The sequence below is a fragment of the Euprymna scolopes genome, chromosome 40 (genome assembly GCF_053919585.1).
Source record: "Euprymna scolopes isolate OS-2025 chromosome 40, ASM5391958v1, whole genome shotgun sequence".
Taxonomy (NCBI): Eukaryota; Metazoa; Mollusca; class Cephalopoda; order Sepiida; family Sepiolidae; genus Euprymna; species Euprymna scolopes.
In genome coordinates, this window is record NC_136521.1 from 17061657 (window position 1) to 17084322 (window position 22666).

At 33.3% G+C, this 22666-nt stretch overlaps 1 protein-coding gene across 1 annotated transcript; it reads right to left on the reverse strand.

The window, feature by feature from the left end:
• Positions 1–1950: 1950 nt before the first annotated feature.
• Positions 1951–22666, reverse strand: LOC145265324 (S-crystallin SL20-1-like). Its single transcript, XM_080121094.1, has 6 exons — positions 21844–22666; positions 18229–18324; positions 17882–17997; positions 13189–13242; positions 12960–13067; positions 1951–2147 (listed from the first exon to the last, which is right to left on the reverse strand). Exons 1-6 carry the CDS (start codon positions 21974–21976, stop codon positions 1983–1985), a joined length of 672 nt encoding a protein of 223 aa, XP_079977220.1. The 5' UTR covers positions 21977–22666; the 3' UTR covers positions 1951–1982.

A 22666-nucleotide genomic window follows, 5' to 3' on the forward strand; every position in this document is an offset into this window, starting at 1 on the left:
CGGTATTCCTGAGAGTCTAGGTTCAATTTCCATGTAGGTGTATGCTTATCCCTTCTGTCTCCGATATTGCTTAACGGGTTCTTTAAACATTATCACGAGAAAAGTGTATTTTTCGTCTATATGCTCGCAGTCGGCCATAGTATCCAATTCTTATAAACCTGATTAAAGTCTTTTAAGAGTATCACCAACGATGTGAAAGAAGCCATTGAAAAGACTGTCAAATATTCAACTCGGAATCAATATGGAAAATATCCAACATAGTCTAAACGTAACCCATAACTCAATATATATAGACGCTGCCATATAAATGGCGCAATTATAGGCTGGAACGATAAATTTGTCGCCCTAAACAAAAACAGCACTACAGCTTTATTTTAAAACTTTTATTGAAAAAAATAATTCACGTAACTTGATTATGTTGTTGAGCTGACATCTATTCAATGTAGCTGCTTTCACTCTTAATCACTGCCTCAATACGGATCCGAAACTGGGAGCATGTCCTTTCCACAAGCGCTGGCGAATACTCGACTAATACTCGGCGGGTGGCTGTGATCAGGCTGGCTTTTGTGTTGTGAGAGCTCATGTTGGTGATGTTCTCGACATATGACCAAACGAAGTAGTCCAGCAAGTTAAGGTTAGGGGAGGAGGGGGCAATGAGAGAAGGGTGCAAAGTCGTAGCACTACTTCTGAAGATAAGCTTGGGTCTCTTTGGACTTGTGTGTCGGCACAAATCCTGCTGTCACACCCACGGTCTATCAATGACCAGCTGATTGTACCAGGGGATCACCACACTCTTCAGCACATCCATCAGCCGACTTCGAAGGTGTGAGATCACACGATGCGGCCCGTTCTTTTTATTCGTGGCAATCTGGCAGTACATTTTGAGGGTCCTATTGTCATAACTTGGATCGGTAGAGAGCATTAGTTGTACAACGGTGCATCTCAAATCTCGCTCGTTGAACGTTGTGTCACTTTCAGACATGATAGAAGGCTCCTATCGCTGTTGGGATGTGTACACAACTGGCCAACTAGTATATGGTCTGCAACTAAATAAAGGAAAACGGAAATGGAATCATATTGTTTTTTCTAGAGCGACAATTTTATCGTTCCATACTGTACTAGGTTCTGTATAGGGTTTCGGGTCAACACTGTTGTCAGAGGAAAAAGTAAGGCGCCTTCTTCCTTCCGCTAGTCTGCGACGGACCAACGTCGAGAACCCACTTTACCCTCACTCCGATCAGTGAAACGTGAGGTTATGGAAAGCAGGCGACTGATGTAATACAGAAACAATTAGGAATAATTTTGTTCATAGTTTCGTATCTCGTTGTGTTAGGCAAATGATCCCTGGGTACAATAGTCAGGACAATCGTCCAGTATGGACACTGCTCGGACAGAAAGAAATTTCAACCTACTCTCTGTATAACTGCAAAGAAAGTTGTGGTAATGTATCAAACACTTTCGAGAGAATAGCGGTAATGGATTATTGAATGGTGAGCAACAATGTATTCACGAGGAAGATAAATAGATAAAACGTCATAGTCGTCAATGCCTGAACAAGGCCGGATACCACTTGGATGAATAAATTCAAATCAAACAATTTTATAATGACATTATTTAAATTCAGCAATTTCATAAAAAATCATTATTTAACTTTTTTTACAGTAATTAATGTTAGTTAACAATCTGTTCACGTAATAATTGAAAGAGAAAACGTTATTATCGTCATCAACTTCAACTTTAAAATCTTTTTTACAAGCAAAAAATTGGTAAACAAAAAAATAATTATTTTTAACTATAACAAAAATGAAAATACAAAGCCGATTAAATAATGATAGGATGTTTTATATAAAAGAACAAAAACAATTTATTATTTAAGTAAATTTTGTTTTTATTAAAAAAAAATTGTCAAACAGAAAAGATTTTTAAAATACTATCGGTCATTTTCAAAAAGTTATTTTGTCATTTAATTTCCGAGGCGCTCTTTACCAACAAGAGTTGCAACGGCCCTTGAAGTAACCGGCCATTCTTGGATGGTTGTAGAATCGGTTGTAGAGACCCATCATTCTGGGGTAGTTGCTGAACATGTTGGGGTAGGAATTATACATCATCTCCATGCAACAGTAGAACATCATGTCACACCACATCATCTGAAAAGAGAGAGAGAACGAAATATTTATTAAATATCTCACTTGCCTATTTTCGATTAGCATATACTCTACTAAACTGTGTGTATAAAATGTGTACCTTGTTTATCTTTACATATAGATAACCACGCATTTTTGTGGACGAACATAAAAGCACCCGCGTATATAATTGTATACACATATTAGAAGACTCCTTCATTCTTTGGCAGTCTATGGATACCCATGTAGGGGTGCCAGCGCGTGAAATTTTGTGGCAGAAGGTGTGCAATCTCCAACTACTTCTCTCTTGAGTCGACATTGTTGAATACCAGTGGCAAGTGGATTGTATGTACAGGACGACTGGAAACAAATGCCGAGATAAGTAGAGAGCATATACAGCGCCTAGAATACCCAAATGGTCACTTAACTGGTACTAACCAGACTCATCGTTGCTTAACTTCGGCGATCTGATAAGAACCGGTGTGTACACGCCATTAATTCGCATATATATATATATATATATATGCTCCCGATGAGATGATAGCTGAAAGAGCTGTCGAGAGACTTCCGCCCATTATATTTAAAATTGTATTTAAATTCTGTACCTCTAAACATTTATTTAAATATATATATATATATATATATATACCCATCGACGAAACGTTGCATCCCTTTGCCTGTTCTACAAGTATTTTAATGGTGAATGCTCTGACGAACTGCAAGCACTTGTGCCCCCACGACGTGAACACCCTCGACAGACCCGACAGGCTGCAAAATCCCACCCCACACTGTAGAGATCTCTAGATGTAAAACATCTTTCTACTTCAGTAGTTTCTTCCCCAGAACCGCTAGACTTTGGAATTCCATTCCAGGTCCCTGCTTCCCCAACTGTACTGACGTGCAGAAGTTCAAGTACAACGAGAACCAACATCTTGCTGCCCAAATCCATACATAGTACCCCAGTAGTTGTTGCCCTGATAGTAGCCCCCTACACCAAAGTGGCAATGTGCCTTGTTTGGGGTGGAAATGTAATAATATATATATACATATATATATATATATATATATATATATATATATATATATATATATATATATAAATATATTTGTGGAAATATGATTTTTAAAATTATATTTCACTTTTTATATACTAATTCTTAATTTAAGAAGTTCACTGTAATTACAGAGCATATAATGAATAAATGACAAAAGTCTATATTTCAAATTTCATGATGTTGGCCATCTTACAATTTATTTGTTTAAATCCAGTTGGCATTTATAATTCTTGACAGTAACTGTTTCGTAGCGCAAAATCATTCATTTAATTATTATATCAATCAAGTAATATCTTTTGCCCTTAACTTAGAAGAAGTAGCAAAATGACGTAATGTATATTAAAAGTAAAGTAATTTCAATTTCCCTTCAAATTTTCAGATTTTGTATTCATGCTCAATGCATTTTCTTTTCTTTTTGTGATTGATAGTTGCTCATATAAACTTCATTCCCTCTGCCCCCTATTTGACCGATTTATCTTTCGTTGCAAGCTGTCTGTCGTACCCAATTCTATATCACTCCTACTCGCACGCGATACTAAAAATAACTTCCGTTTTTACTTTCTTTCCTTTCTTTCTTTCCTTCTTTTTTTCTTTTTTTCAAACATTTACTCGGAATATAAAATAGGTATTATTTTTTTTTAAGATTTTCTCTTCATTTAATCAGAGACTCCAAAAATTTCCTTAGCGTCTAAAAAAATACGGTTTATTTTTAAAGTCTCTATTTTTTATCTTTATTTTAAATCCAATCTTTACCTGTTTTAAACTCCAGTTATCTTGATTTTATCATGGATATTTTAGTTAATCAGAATATTCATTTTGATCAGTCGGATTTTACCTTATAAAAGAGAACATTTTAATACGGGTCTTGCACCGCCAAAAATGGGAATAGATAAACCTAACATTCTCCATTCCCAAAAGAGTATTGCCTGTTACTCTGGATGCTTAAAAGCAGAGAATTGGAATTTACCTTCAATAGACCAATCTTCGACGAATCTGGAACCTAATAACATCATCTCATTCTATTCAAGGGTTGCTATTCTATTTGGATACAAAAATCTCGCATCGTTTTTTTTTTTTTTTGTTTACACCCTTATTTTCTTTCTCTGTGTCCCTTATAAAGATTTAATATTTTATATATTTTCTATGTATGTGCTAATGCGCAAAATGATATTTAATATTTTGCTAATGACTTTCTACTGAGGAGATGAGCTTACAATGAAAGTGCATTGTATTATATATTACTTTGAATATTGTATTCTTCGATCGAAGAACAAATTTCTGAATGAAATTTAAATGTAGAAACCTGTAACTACATCTTACGATGAACCTGTAATAATATACTGTTGTCTTGGTTCTTGTGAAATTATAATATATATATTATTTGCCTGCCAAGTCCACACAGGAGAGAACCGAAGCAGCAAAACTGAAGCTGGCCTGCTGGATACTACATATATATATATATATATATATATATATATATATATATATGCGTAGGCTAATTTGAGCGCATAACTATAGTGATTTTTTGCGTACCATTGTGCATTCATCCTAAACAATAAGTTTGCATTTCTGCAATATTTTTCCCCATATTGGATGTTTTGGAGATGTCGAACATGAGATTTTTGAAAAGTTGAATGTTTTAAAGTAGAATAAATAATTCCTCTACTTGGCAGCAAGGTCGCAGGTATTCCTCATGCAGCAAGGGCTAAGGCTATGTCATTTTGTTACCAAATGGCTGCCAAAATCAATTTAATTAGAAAGGTTTTACCAGTTACTTCTGGTGCTGTTCAAGGTAGCAGTAATTTCCAAATAACTTCTATTCTCACAGTCAGTAAATTAGGTGACTGAAATAGGATTTATCCATGTTTTGACAATGCCTAATTCACTGTAATTAATTTAGGAGGCTAAAATAGGATGAGGGATTAGAGATGGACAGATAGAGAGGAAGATATATAGATAGAAAAGAGACAGTGAGAGGAAAATAGAGAAAGAGAAGGAGATAGAGAGATAAAGGGATTGATAGATAAACAGAGAGAGAGGTGGAGTGTTAGAAACAGAGAGGGATGAAACAGAGGAAAGGAGAGAGATAGAGGGAGTTAGAGAGACAAAGGGGCTCAAAGAGAGATGGAGAGGGTGATATAGAGAGAAAGATAGATTGAGAGAGGGAAAGGGAGAGATGGATAGAGAGAGATATTGAGAGAGGGGGAGAGAAACAGAAGGTGAACTACACTTCACCGTTTTTTTCCTCGTTCAGTAGAGAAGAAATCTTTCGAGACTGAGGCAATTTTAATGTTTTGTTATTATCCAGAGTACCCCTTTTTTGGGGGGGGCTAGATTTTCCTCGCATTAGAAACCGACCGGGTTATCTGTACTTTCACTTAACAAATTAATAAAAGAAAAACATATTGTAAAACTTGAATTTAACAGGAAAATACTATTTTAAAAAATAACACGGTAACATAAGTGCATAAGTGCCACTTTAGGTACTCCTTGGGCGTTGAGTTCCATGGCGACCAGCATAATTATTTAATGGTCGCTCCCTTAGCCCCCCCCCTCCCAGTTAAGGCTAATGCATGCGCATGTAACATTTTTTTATTTACTGACGTTGGCTTAGTAACTAAACGATTTATTGATAATTTCGTAACCCTTAAACGCATGCCGGAAGATTTAAATTGGTTCATTATTGTTGTGATGAAAAAAAAAGTTTCATTCAACACAAAACCAAAAACACATATTAATGATAAATGATTTATTATTCTATTCATTGAAATTTACTAATTTTTAAATTAAAAATTAAAAAAAAAAGTTAATAAAAAAATAGTTGCCTATGTGCGCATAAACAACTTGTTTGTTTTTTTTAGATTAGGTCCACCTTATAATCACCCCCCTCCGCAACCTCCTCATATTAAGAACAGCTTCCGGAATAAACACCACTTTTGGAGGGGGGGCTATTTGCAAAATTTAACTGATATTTGTTGTCAGCATACCCACCCGAAAATACTATTAAAAAAAAAGGAGGGGTTCAGTGCCCGTGGCAGAGAAGTAGATTTATTTATCAATAAAAGTTGCGGAGAAGTAAATTTATTTATCAATAAAAGTCGTCATTTAAAAAAGAAAATTGTGGAGGTGGACCTAAATGTTTTGTTTTCGCACTATTCAACAATTTGTTCATCTGCGCATGTAAATTAAAAAATATTTGTAAAAGTGAGAAGTTATTAGTAAATGATTAAGGTTTTTTTTTTTTAATTTATTTATTTTTTTTTTTTTACATTAGATCCACCTCCACAAATGTTAAGAACGGCTTTCAGAATAAACACCCCCAACCTCTCCATGTTAACAACGGATTTCGGAATAAACACCATTGGGGGGGATATTTAAAAAAAAAGTCGATAAAAGTCGTCATTTAAAAAGAAATTTAAAATCAAATGTTTGTAAAAAGTGAGAAATTATTAATAAATGTTTAGTAACATTTTTCGGTGCTAATGCAGAGAGTGATCTGCGCTATTTTTTAAATCGTGTTTTTCTTTTTAATCAATTGCAAGGTTAAAGTACAGAGTAGGTACAAAACACCCTCCCCCATGTTAAGAATGGCTTTTTAAATAATAACGTTATTATTTCAGCATGGATCACTCTCTGCATGAGTACCCATTTTTCTTTTAATATTCATAAAAAGTAAAACTTTTTTCAAAATAAATAAACAAATAAATAAATGTTTGTAAATGTGACAGATAATCGTTTAGTTACGGCAACGTCAGTAAGTAAAATATGTTACGCGCGGGGTGAGGTGGGAGACTAAGGGAGCGACTATTATTTTTTTCTACTGGTCGCCATGGTACTCAACGCCCAAGGAGTACCAAAATTTAATTTTTTTGTCAAATAAATAAATTTCAAGCAATTTTTGCAATAAATAATAGATAGCAACTTCGTTAATTTTACGACTCGCCCCAGCATATTATAAACACCCTAACTTCCCCATATTAAGAACGGCTTTCGAGGTTTATGGACGGGCGTTTTTTTTTTTTGTTGTTTTTTTTTTAACATGGGGGGTTAGGGTGTTTATAATACGTTGAGGCATGTCGTAAAAATGAAACAGTTTAGAAAAAGTTAAAACAAACTTTTTTATGTAAACAATGCCGTGAAAATAAACTAAACAATTAAAACGTAATGTTTCATGAGTGAAGCCTTAACATAAATAAAATTTAAAAAACATAAGTACATAAATGAATTTAAAGTTTTAAAATATGGGATTATTATTATTTTTTTGTGTGTGTGTGTGTGCTAATGCAGAGAGTGATCCGGCGGATCCGCGCTATTTTTTTAAAATCGTTTTCCACGTTTAAAGTTTTATGATATGTTTTTATTCAATTGTAAGGTTAAAGTACAGAATAGGTACAAAACACCCTCCCTTCCCCATGTTAAGAATGGCTTTTTAAATAATAACATTATTATTTCAGCACGGATCACTCTCTGCATGAGTAAGTTTTTTTGTTTTGTTTTTTTACTTATCGAGTTAACAGAAAATGAAATCTTTCGTCAATTCGTGGCTGTGAAATGAATCGAACCGGAAGTTCAGTTTTATCAACAGAACAGATTCGCAGTAAAAAAAAATATATTTATTTTATTTAATATTTTAATTTTAATAAATCGCGAGGTAAATTTATTTCAATAACATAAAAACATACCTCGACTCTAAAGATGGGTTGTCTGAAAATTTCAAATAAATTGGTAACTTAGAAATAGGGTTTTATTTGTTTAGAACGAACCAACTTTACATTTTTATATATATAGATTATAATCTTCGAAAAACCTGCAAATGTCTATGTAGTTTCGTACTAGAGAACCAACGATATTAACTTTTCAATATGCAATTTGGCTACCAGTATATATATATATATGTGTGTGTGTGTGTGTGTGTGTGTGTGTGTGTATATATATATATATGTGTGTGCGTATGTGTGCGTGTATGTTTGATTATTCTTTATGTAAATACAGTCATATCTTACTACGATATGCAAATTGTTTCAATCCTATTTGATTTCAGCAGGCAAGAAAAATTAAGATATTCATGGCATTTTTTTCTCTCCTCAACCTTTGAAAAGGTATGGAAACTTAAAAAAATTTTGTATATTAATGTTTGTATTTTAATTTTTCCTGCTTAATGAAATCAAATATGATTGAAACAGTCTACACATCGTAGCAAGATATAACTGTATTTATATAAAGAATAAAAAATATATAATTTGCTCTCCTTGATGGAGCACTATCAACGGCCCTTGTTGAAATTCAGTTATTTTTAATTTTGGAATATTTTTCAACCTGGAGTATATATATATATATATATATACCAATTCATGTGGCAATTTTATAAGTTCCTAATTTCAGCGAGTATTGATCAGAATTGACCAAATAAAGGCTCGTTGAAAAGGCAATTGAATTGTGTAGTTATGTATGTGATATTAGCCCTTAAGGAAGCACATTTAAGGGGATTATCCATCTCCAACATATTTTTGATATATTTTTACAGCCATAAAATGTTCTAATCATAGTTATGTGCTTTCCTAATTTTGCATATGAATTACAAACTATCTGGTATTTCACCCAAACCGCTGGCCTTTATGAGGAAGATACTAAAACTTGTTATGGTTTCAAATGATCTGAAATAACACCAAGGAGAGAATTGATTCCAAATGTTTCTCATATCTTATATCTCCCCTCTTTGGTTTTCATACATAAAGTAAATTTCACGGTGTATAAGGATTATTTGATATGGAGATATTCATAATCGTAGCCGATTTCCAAAAAAGGTAGAGATATAACATATGAGAAATTTGGAATCAAGTGTTATTTAAGATTATTTAAGATTATTTAAAGCCGTTGCAGCAAGTTTTAGTCTCCCCTTTATCAAGGCAAGATGTTTTGGGGAAATATATATATATATATATATATATATAGTCATCCACATGCAGTACTGTTTCGCTGTTTCACAGCTCATCAGTGCGGCTAGACAATCAACTATCTCAAGCCAGGATCGATACCTTACCGCCTAAACGACGGTCGGGGATATTTATCTGCTGCTATGCGGGCGATGAATTAACAATGTTTTGACATCGTCCAAATACCTAAGCTCAATTTGTTTACACAAAGAGCATCGCTTACTACGCTAATGGTAATTTGTATATCACTTCCCAATATGCTCAACCCAAGGTAGAGAGCATTATAGCCATCCACATATAGTACTGTTTCGCTGTTTCACAGCTGATCGGTGCGGCTAGACAAGCAACTACCTCAAGCCATGAATATATATATATATATATATATATATATATATAGATGTAAATGTTTTGAGGTGCAAGATGTATACGCACATCTGAACCCCATAAATTTGTTAGTACATCACGTTGTCAAAACTGAACTCGACGGATTTTGTGCAAAGAGAAAGGGGTTCGGTAAAATATCTTTCCGGTAAAGGAGGAGGAACAAGTTCACTGCGATAAAGTGCATGGTTCCATTAATAGGCACGTTAGTAAATAAACTGGTAGTATCAAACGAGCAAAAAAAAAAGAATTGTTGAATGGGGTTTCCATGGGCAGCCCCTTAGGCCCTATCCTTGCCAGTATTTTCGTTTGGATTTCCGAATTAAAGCATCTCAAATTACCACATAAAACCCCTACTTTATATTTTTGTTTTGTGGATGATACGTTGTCGGCTTTTTCTTCTTGAACTTTACTGGGACTTGACTTTAGATTTCTTTGAACGTCTTAACGCCTTACATCGCGCTTTGTCTTTTACTATGGAGATAGAACAGGACAACCCTCTCCCGTTCCTCGACGTGTTGATTGAAAGGTCCAGAGGGGTTTTTCTTTCTTCTATATATAGAAAACCTACTTTTACCGGTGTATATACTGAATGGTGTTCTTTTACTCCTAAAACCACCAAGTTGGTGGTAATTTATACGTTGGTACATAGAGCCTTGGTTATTTGGTCCCCCTGTCGACTAGATACAAAAATTACTAAAATTAAGGAAATTCCAATCGATAATGGCCACCCAGAATTTATAAATGTTTTAAATTTAAAATCAACCAATTGAGTAAAATTTAACCTTTGGCCCTTCAAAGTGCCCTGTATATCTAAAATTGCCAGGGGTTGGGGAAAAATGTGTCCTAATCTTTAATCAACTTAAACAGAATATTATCAGTTGTTTTCGTCTGTTTTACCTCCGGTTATTTTCAATACGAAACCTGCATTTTCTTCTATCAAAAAGGACAGTTTACTTGCACTAAACTTAGCAATATTATATACAAATTCCAATGTCAGTGTGATGCTGTCTATGTCGGCCGAACCAGCGTTCATTTTGAAACAAGAATTGTACATGGTCCTTCTGATTTTCGTTATAAAAATAAAGATAAAATTCTTCTCAACCCAACCCAAAATAATTTAGATTCCGCAATTAAATCATTTATTGGATAACCCAGAATGTGGGCAGGCATGTAAGGATGAATTTTTTTTCAATTTTATTTCGAGACCGATCGAGTAGTCATTTGAAAACTCTCGAATTTATTGCAAGTCTCAAACCCTATCTCTGCAGACAGAAGTGGTTTGTTAATACCCTGAACCTTTTAGGTGAATTGTAGAGGGGTACTTAAGATATGATTCCCATCCCTTTTTCTTCTTTTTTTTCCTCCGTGTATTTATATGCGGGTCATCATTTCCCCATACGTGATAGTTTAAACTTGTCTTTTTTATTTAAATAATATTCACTGCATACATACATGCATACATACATTCATTACAAACATACATACACACATAACACATATATACATACATAACACATACATGCATAACACATACATGCATAACACATACATACATACACACTTACATACACACATGCATGTATACATACACACATACATACATACATACATGCGTACACACATACATACATACACACTTACATACACACATGCATGTATACATACACACACACATACATACATACACACATGCATACACACATACATACATACACACATACATACATACACACATGATGATTGCAACGTCTTGTTAGACGAGTGCCACTCCTTCAGATACTTAAAGTCCATGAGCCCAAAAATGACATTTTTTCTTTCTTTTTTTAGTCCTACCGGTGAATTCACACGTTCAAGCAGGCATGACACTGAAGACGGTCATTGAGATCAATTATTACAGGCTTCCAGCATTTCAAGTCTCCACGCGTCATAATTTCCATCGCCACAGGACCATTTTTATAGACAAATGCCTGAGGGAGTATCTATACACAGATCATATTACAGAGTCTTAACTTTGTACGACAGCTAAATCTCTCACTCGGTTCAAAATGTTGAGATCCAGCAACAAGCAAGAACAAGATAGCCAGCAACAAGTTAAACTGCAGACCAGCTTAATGCGGGTACTGGTCTCGCGCTCTATGGTTTTTAAATCAGAGATTTGCTTCTCCTAGAAAGGTTGCCTTCACCAGCGCTTACGGGAGCCCTCTCCACCCCAACACACGCATGCATACACACAAACACACACAGTGCTACATACATACATACACACATACATACATACATAAATACACACATACACACATACATACATACACACATACATACACACATACACACATACATACATGCACACATACACATACATACATACACACATACATACATACATACATACATACACACATACATACATACGTCAATCCATTTTATTTTATCTTCCCCCTTTCCCTCATCCCTGTACATATAATTTTTATTAATTGTAAATAATTCGTTCTCGTTTTCATCATAATTTTAATTTCTCCCCCATATTTTCTTTTATAAAAACGGTTTTAAAAAATGCAATCGTTTACCCCTGACGTTTTGCCTCTGCCATTTGTAAATTCTGTACCACAAATTAACTCTTTTAATATATATATATATATATATATATATATATGCTAGCAGTTCATTCTGGCTTTGCTCGGGCCCTATGTACTGTTCATAACTTTATGTGCATATATATATATGTGTGTTAAAATGTTTGACTTATGTCCAGGTAACCTAAATCTGAAATTGGCGGAGGAGTTTAGTAGAGTCTGCAAAGATCAACTCTTTCAACTTTGATTACTTGGCAGCTAAATTTTCACTCAAAAACCTATTTCCAAGCGTGCTGCATGTCTGAATATCCTCTATGTAAAATTTCAAATGTTCAGACCCACAATTGGCTGAATAGTTTGCTATAGACCCCAAAGGTCAAATCTTTTGAACTTTGACCCCTTCGCAGAAAAGTTTTCGGCCAAAACCCGGTTTAACAGCTAGCACTATGTTTGAATACGCTTTATGTAAAATTTCAGATGTTTAGATCAAAAACTGGCTGAGTAATTTGGTAAATACCGCATAGGTATTATTTTTTACTTTGACCCCAATTTTGACCTTAACATTTATTGTTTTGAGCTCAACTCCAATTAAAAAGTTTGAACCATGTCCAAGTAACCTACATCTAAAATTTCAAGTGTTTATAATAAAAAATTGGCGGAGGAGTTTGGTAGAGATTTCAAAGGTCAAATCGTTGAACTTTGACCCTTTTACAATCAAATTTCTGGCTGAAAACTGATTAAAAATATTTTCCAAATCTCAATACCCCTTATGTCAAACTTTAGTATGCAGACTGAGTAGTATGGTAGGAAAATGTACACACACAGACACACACACATACATACATACAATTTCACTTTCAAAGATATATAGATATATCTATTGATACGAACCTGATCTCCCATAAACCACATATTTCCACCATTGCGCATACACAGACTCCTCTCCATGAAGGGCATCACTCGGTTGAAGGTGTTCATGTATCTCCAATACATGTAGTTCTGAAAGAAAACATGAACATGTATTAAGTATTGTCTTTGATGAAACTTGTATTGGACCATTCTACCATTTCTAGAATTGAATCAATTTGATGAGAACATGTTGTTGTACAATCATACTTACATCGTAATTGCTGCACATGCTGTCACCACCGAATCCCCAGTCGTTCATGTTGTACTGTGGAAAAAAGAAAGGAAATATTAATGTAAATACATACATAATTATAAATAAAGAAATGACAACATTTAGAAGCATGTGTAAACAAGTTCAGGCTGTGAAAAATCCACGGTTTATTAGTAAAAAGAGGGATGGGAAAATGAAAATAAACTGTGTGTATCTTGAAAAGGACCTTATTACGTCGAAAAGTTTGATTTATAAACTCATAAAAGTTTGCTTATTTTGTTCAAAATCAGCATTGCTTAACTAAACTTGAACTTTGAATTAGTAATCACTCAACTCTTTTGTAACGGAGGAAACATCTTCATATAACGTTCCATGCGCGACCACGCGTATCTCCTCTCTTAAACATTTCAAGACACACCGTTAATAACACAACACGGATCCTTTATTTTTATTAGTTGCATCATACTACGAGGAATAAAAAAAATTAATAAAAAGTGTGGCTATAAGTCGGAAGACGTGATGCCGTAAAAAAATCCGATATATAACCAAATAAATGTTTGTTATTTTTTCAAATCTGTGTTGAATTGGCTTACAAAACAAAACATATATATCTATAATATAAAGCTGAATGTCTGTGCGTGTGTGTGTGTGTGTGTGTGTCTGGTCACGAATAGGCTCCTATATGGTTGACTATTTTAAAAAACTGATTACATATAATGATAGAAGACGTATCGAGGATCAGGAATGGGCATGTTTGATCTCGCAGAACTGGCCCCGAAAGTATGGAAATAAAAGATGAAAAAAAAAACGTTTACAAGGGTTTTTGATATAGATGTACATACGAATACTTTGATAAGTATGTTTCAACTTAAATAGGAATGGTATAATAAAATTCTGGGGTCTGCGTTCGCGCCTGTACTACATGGAAATATGGCACACACTTTAACAAAGACTTTTCATATCTATTTGCGTAAGTATACTTTGATAATTATGTTTCAGTTTGAAGAAATATGGTATAATAAATATATTAGGTGTTCGTTTCCGCCTGACCTCCATAGAATGGAAATACGTCACAAAATTTAACAAGGTTTTTTTAAAGGAGTGAGGGTCCATACCTTAACTTTAATCTTAATTCACGTTAGCTTTTATTTATTTTTTTTAGTTGAATCATATTGTGTGGAATAAATTCACCTCATAAATTCACGTTCTTATTAAAGTGAAAGCCAAAAAAAAAAAAATCGAAACTTTATACAATTCTCGATACAAATTTTGCATAACTCTGTTTTTTCCTTCTCCACTTGCACGTGGTACCCTTTCGAAAATAGATAAATAAATAAATAAGAAAAAATAAGAACGTTACTTGTTATCGTGTCAAAAGAAGAAAAAAATTCTGCTCACGTGTTACGTGTCTTTTTAAAAACATTTATATAATCTTTTTTTTTATTTTTATTTATATATCTGTTTAAGTTTATTTTGTCAGTCTACTAGAAGGAATTCACTTGATTACAACCCTTTCTGCGTGTTCTTTACATTATAATAGTACAACCCTGAATTCAACGGTGCAATACTACATCCTTCAACACTATAAAACTGAAACGAAGCTGTTCTGCTTGAAAAGGGTGCTATTTTCTTTTTATTCATATTTATATCGATTCTTTGCTTTTAAGTAACTTAAGTAATTACGTGTTTACTTTTTTAATATCCCATTTTGCTGTTTTGGATTATTTTACTAAAGTAAGTAAAGCTTCATTATTTTTCAAAACTGTTTTTGTTTCTTGTTTTTCGATATTTCGTCGATAATATTTAATAAGAGTGTTTAGAAGAAAAGCCAACAAACGACTACCCGAAAAAAATAAATAAACAAGATATAAATATTACAATAGTCAATAAAAGTTCAGTTCATGTTTTTTGTTGTTTTGAAATAGTTTTTAATTCTCTTTACTTGAAATAATTTCAGCGAACCGAAATTAAAACGAAATTTGAGGCGATAACTACTTCAATGAATTTTTATATAAACTACAAATGCCATAATCGAATAATCTTCAAGCACAAAATAACGGAAAACTTTAAAATATGTTTATAAATATCCTTTACGTTGACGGAACTCTCTTAAATTGTTAACACTGAATGCTCAGGTGCCCCTCCTTCAAATTGAAAACGGGTCTCTCCATTTCAAAGTAGCTGCCATTTTGATTTTTTTAAACCGGTTCGTGAATAAAAAATTTTTTTTTTTACAAACTACTTAAAAATACAAACCAATGAACTTTTCTACCATAAAAGTAACTTTTGTTGACTATGGTAACATTTATTTCTTGTATATTTATATTATTATATATATAACATTTTCTCTTTGTAAGAAAACATCATTTTGTTGTTCACTCTTGGCTATGAATGGAAACAAAGTTGATATAAAAAAATATATTTTCGCGAAAATTATCTTTATTTCATCATATTTTGCTTAGGGTAAAATTTTTGAGTATCAAAACCTATCTCTTTAGAACCCCCTCCTTTTCATAACCTATCATACAATCCATTTTCTGTAGGCTGTTTTGGAACCCAGTCAACGACGGGCACTTCTGCTAGTATATATATATATATATATATATATATATATATATATATATATATATATATAATTATTTACTATAATAATAATTCAATGCCTACAGCAACTAGTGTTTCATCCTTTCGGGAATCTTCAGTGCAGGGTGTCACGATTAACACCAGTCGATAGATTCGAATCCGGCGACACAAGCCATCTCTGGCTTGATTAGCAAGGACCGTATCCATATGGTTATTGTTAACCGCGTTATATATATATATATATATATATATATATATATATATATATATATATATATATATATATATATATATATACATAAATTTTGTACCTCTAAAACAATATTATTGGCGAAATTAAAGAGCACTCTGGGATAACTTAGATGTGCCAAAATTAAGAAAAAAAACGATTAAAAGAAAGATTTAATCTGTAAATACGGCGTTTTGAAAGCGACTAAAACTTGGCACAACGAGGGAGAAAAGGGTCAAAGTTCCCCAAAGACAAATAATGTTTTCGTAATCTCCTTTTGCCGGCATGAAGAAGGTTTTCGAACCGCAATAGAAACAGACTCCATATATATATATAGTAAATATTTATATTAATAGTTATTCATATAAACGACCTCCCGGCCTCGCTACATTAAGATTCAATATAAACATCTAAATGCAAGGTCACATGGTAAATCGAACGAAATATTATCATGCAGTGTAGCAACATGTTTACATGTCTTTATATATATATATATATATATATATATATATATATATATATAAACATATATATATATATAATGAAATAACATTTACAAGAATTATTTCTTTCGAAACTCGGCGGATTATGGACAATCCACTTAATTTCCTTGTTTCCTTCCTGAAAATTAAATATGTTTTTACTATTCTGTAAGTGTTTTACCATGTTTTATAAATTTGTTGTTCTTATTATAAGCCCTATTTCCTATTTAGTTTTATTGAGCTTTTACATCTGGTTAGGATTACTTTATAAATATTAGGTCTTTAATATTTATAATATATTTTAAGTATTGAATTTCATATAGAGACGTTGATTTAATTTGAATAAGAACTTTACAACATGGAGAGAAAGCAGAAGAGAAAAAAGAATGAAACAAAATACTGAAGATTGAGTTTAGCTCTGAAATAGATTTATGTTAAAAATTTCAGACAAGTAAAATATTTGTTTATTTCCTTATATTACGTTGTGATTTGGCTTTCAAGCGCATTTGGTGCGTATTATATATATATATATATATATATATATATATATATATATATATAATAAATTCCACAGCCAAACAATGTCGCAGCCCACAAGAGCCATGACAGTCAACGAACCGGAAGTCCAAGACCCGAGTTTCGCCCTCATCTGAGCTATCAGTTAGACACATCCGAACTCAGGATTCGAAACCCGAGTCTCTTGCACGCGAGCCAAGCACTCTACAAACTGAACAAACGCCCCACATACAATTCTATTAACCAACACAGATCAAGCAAACCGCGTCGAAATCCGACTGTGAAACTAACCTACTTCGTCTCGACAAGGGACGCGGTCATCCAACCAGCTATTAACCCCAAGCCGATGTCTCACAAGTAGGAGTTTTAATTCGAAATGACGATGCCAGCCAGCAATGCTAACCAAGCGAGTAACTTATGATAGGATTTTCAGAATGTGAGAGATTGTATATAATAAATTCTACAGCCAAATCGTCGCAGCCCACAAGAGCCATGACAGTCTACGAACCGGAGTCCAAGACTCAAGTTTCGCTCTCATTTGAGCTAGTCAGTTAGACACATCCGAACTCATATATATATATATATATATATATATATATATATATATATATATATATATATATATATATATATATTGCCATGGTCACGTGGAGGCTAATTAAGAGTTAGGTGGGCGGACCATTTTTAGCAGGGGATTGTTAAAACTTGTCCGCCTACCTAATTCTTATTAGCTACCATGTGACCGTGACATATATATATATATATATATATATATATATATATATATAAATATATATATATATATATATATATATACGAATCATTTGTAGGTATTCCCGGTTATTGATAATTTGAAATCTGATAGTCAAACTAAGTGACTCACCCTGAAGTTTCCGTTCTTCCAATGGTAGTACCTCATGTAATCGTGCATGATTTCATAGAAGCAATCGCTGATGTAGTCACACCTCATCATGTCCATGGAGTTGCTGGGATAGAAATCTATAAACATCAAATTCAAATATTTATTTTCAAAATGAACGGCATCATTTTTAAATCTTTCATCGTTATTAAGTTTTTCTCATATTGTTTTAATAAATATAAGTTACGCATTATAACGCTTATATATAAAATATCAGTCATAAAAAATGTATTTTAATCTAATGAAATGATGTCATTGTTTGAATTATGTTTGTCTAGATTTATTTAATAAAGTTGCATAAAATCACTTACTGAATTCACGGGCCATGTACCTGCAAATAGCCATTGTCTCGGGCATCATGTAGCCATTGTCCATCTGCAGACAGGGGAGGTAATTACAGGGGAAATCTGGAATGAAAATATAAATTTCAAAATATTACGTATTTTATAATAATGAGTTACAGATATGCCCTGATATAGTTGTACAATCCAAAATTAAATAATGGGTGGCAAGGCAAAATATTTTACATTATTTTAGTGTTTTTATACCAGAATTAAATAAAGTGTAGTATCTGTTCCGAGACTATACTATATACGAGACTTAAACAATCTTTTTTTTTGCCTCCATCAAGTGTATCTCTTTTGGGATTTGGCTGGATGTCTTCATTTAATTTTTTTTAAATGTGCCCAACTCTTGCTTCCTGCGGAGGCAAGTTTATATCAATTCCAATGATAGAACACTGTAGTTTATTTTATTAGTTTGTTTTATTATTTTGATTATTAGAACCACTGTTCTCATCTAGAGTTTTATTCTCGCAACATTTCAGCCGATTTAACTTCCGACCTTTTTCAGATGTATCTTGTTCCACTTTAAACGAAATTATTTAATCTAGGAGGACAGCGGGTTCACGTTTTGCCAGCTATAAACAGGTGATAAGTATTAAGTTATTCAGTAACGTTTCGGAGAGTAGAAAGGAAATTTTAAGTTCATTTTCACAAACCTTGTAACTCTCGCTTCTGGCAAATGAGGAAGAATTGCTGTTTACTCGGGTAAAATATATCTGTCTAAGAATGGATTGAGAATTGAATTCCTCGTCCTTCTTTCAACCTGTAGACATCTGTCACGTAGAAGTGACTATTACTTTATCCGTTAATCAACAGGGATTTACTACGTAATCATCGGGGCTAATGCTATAATAGTACTAAGTATACAACTGCGAATTATTTAAAACGTTTAACAGGTCATAAATTAGGGAACGAAAGCATGCTATCCTGGTAAATTAAATACAGAGTTACGTTCGAAATCCCGTACAGATTTTCGACTTCGATAAAAAAAAATTCTTGAATTCGACAAGATATTCTTGAAGAAGGTTAAAGGGGCATCGGCCTAAAAAAAATGCGAGAATAACATTCAAGATGAAAACAGTAATCTAACTAATAAAAATATATCAATTTTCAAGTCTTATCTTGAAAAATCCGAAACACGGATATTTTTATAAACATTGAGACTTTTTAACGGATTTAGTCGCTGTCGTCCATGTCCGCCATTTTGTATCTGATGCTAAATATATAGAATTTGTAAATAAAATAATCTTTAGAATTACTCTTTTCTACACATAAAAATAGACGTTTTTTTACAAACCTATTTTGAATAATAAAAAAAAGGAAATTAAATAAAAGAGAAATTAAATGTTTATGTCATAAACGCAAAATGTTTTTTTTGTTTTGATTAGTGAATGATCGTTCCAGGTTCTTAATTCCTAAATAACCTAAATACTTAAATAAATACGCAATTTTCGAACCACAGGAGTAAAACATTTGATGAAATTTGCCTAAAAATATTTCAGATAACATCAATTATAAATATACTTAATATTTTAGTAAATGATTGAAATTTTATCAAATAAAGAAAATTATTTTCTTTAGTTTATACTTTCATTTTCTTTAATATCCAAAGAAAAGAGAATGTCAGTGATTTTATTTATCTCCCTCCAACCGTAATGAAGCCTAGACTTAAGGTCGGAAAAGTGAGATTTTAAAAGCTAGCACTCTAGAGCAAGAGCACTCTGGCCGAATAAATATTGCTTGAACAACCCAACCGGCATTTCCCGACAGTGTTTCAGGCGATTAATACTAAACTTACTCCTTTTAAAATGGCAATAAGATACAGCCTAGGAGTGTGGACCTCCTAGACGTGTGCAAGACCTACCTCAGACCGACAGAGTACAAAGTCACATAAGCAAGTCTGTGAGTCTGGTTTGGTATAAAATATCCGTTCGAACACTCTTCTCTCTGACGTAACGGGTTCTAATCTTAATTTTAGACTTCTTTTTTTAGATGTTATTACTATTTATTAGACATGGGACGATTCCAATAACCTGTTCCGATTCTGATTCTTTTAAATTCTCTAAATATTTAGTTATAAGGTTGTTTTAATATATATATATATAATAAAAATTACAATTAAATTTACCAAAATGATCCAAGATGGTAAAATTAAAGTATATTATAAATATTAAAGAATTAATATTTATAAAATTATCTCAGCCAGATTTAAAAGCTCGATAAAGCCAAATAGGAAATAGAGCTTATAATATAAGATAATATATAATATAATATAATATATATATATATATATATCGGATTACATTAAAACAGTATATAATATGTGCATATATATATATATATATATATATATATATATATATATATAGAATTACATTAAAACAGTATATAATATGTGCATATATTTTCAGAAAATGTAAAAATGTTTTAACGAAAAAAACAAAAAAACAAAAAAATCATCCAAAGAATCGTTTTTGACAACAAAATGTAGAAACAATTTTTATTCTGAATCCTATATCGATTCTAATACATCAAAAATAAGTTCTGATTGTTCCGATTTCCGATTCCGCTTCTAACTAATCGCCCTAACACACACACGCACACACGCACACACACACACGTGCGCGCGCGCACGTACACACATACACACATATACACACATAATTATATATATATATATATATATATATATATAATATGTTGGTTTTGTAGGTGTTGTATGTATGCATGTATGTATGTATGTATGTATGTTTTTGCGTCAGGTCATGTTATATGCTACTGGTACCATGTAACCCAGTACTACTTGCCTCATGGTCGGGTCACCGGCGACTAAACTGGTTCCCCCACCAGACTTGTTTGGTGAGGAGGGCGGCTAGTCTCCCTGGAGGATTAAAAACAAGACCTTCCAAAGGGCGAATGAACTCTTTTTCTGGGTCAACGGCCAACTAGCACCGTGTATATTTGTGTGTGTGTATATGTTTATTGGGGTGGAGAGGGCTCCCGTAAGCCGTAGTGAAGGCAACCTTTCTAGGAGAAGCAAATCTCTGATTTTAAAAACCATAAAGCGGGAGACCAGTACCCGCATTAAGCTGGTCTGCAGTTTAATTTGTTGCTGGCTATCTTGCTCTTGCTTGTTGCTGGATCTCAACATTTTGAACCGAGAGAGAGACTTAGCTGTCGTACAAAGCTAAGACTCTGTAATATCATCTTTGTATAGATACTCCCTCACGCATTTGGGCTCATGGATTTTAAATGTCTGAGGGAGTGGCACTCGTCTGACAATACGTTGCAATCATCATATGTATGTATGTACATATTAGAAAACGGTGATTTATTACCCTACAAAAGTGTAACAGTCTACTATTCTCTGCACACTAAGATGTTGAAGAGAACTTCCTCAAATTTATAAGAAAACAAATCTCAACACAAACTCCCTCTTTCTTACATTTAGAAGTTAGCATACACACATGGTTACCCACCTCAGTCCTGATTTATATGACTATTGCTTAACTTTCCCTTTTTTTTATTTTTATAGCGAAATACCAAAAAATTAACAAGAATGTATTAATAATGATTCCTTACCATTCCTGCAACGATCCCAATCGGAGAATTCGTATCTCTTGTCCATGTATTTGACTCCGGCCATATGGAACATCATACGCATGCACTCGGCACGTCCGCGGCCATTGAAGTAATGGAGGGTGTAGTTAGGCATGGTGGAGTGGTTTCGACTTGATGAGTACGGAAAGAAGAACAGGGTGTTATGGTCCGAGTGACTGTAAGTCTTCTTTGACGATCGTGATAAAAACAAGTCTCGTATTTATACTGACACGTTAATCAAATTGGTAGCGTTAATGAACAGGTTGGTGTTTACCTGTCCAAGGACGCCTATTCAATATTCCCCACTTGACAGAAGTTAATTTCGGTCGCACTTTACGAACTCTAAGAGTACGAATTCTTCAGGATAATTATAGTTCTTTTTTTTTTTTTGTTTCAATGCACTTTGTATATTGTTATTTAACCTGGAAGTACTCGTATGAGATTTTTATCTTTATTTAATCAATGGCCGATCGTGTGGGACGTAAATTAGTAAGTCTTTCCCAAGCAAGCTACTGATCGAAGCCCAAATTCTCAAATGAAATCTCTGGTTCAAAAATACAATTAAAATGTGGTTGGTTTATTGAATTTTTTATGTCATTTACGCTGAGTGTCAAACAAGCGTTGGAGTTCCCCGTACGGACATAACAACTCGTCCTCGAAAGAAAACAATGGACACACACTGTAATAAATTTCCGTATAAAAATGACAATTGTAACTATGTACACATTTTCACACGGGACCTGCACGCTGTATGCAATCTACGTCACAAGGAACATAGGACATGTAATCACTTGGCTCCTTTTTT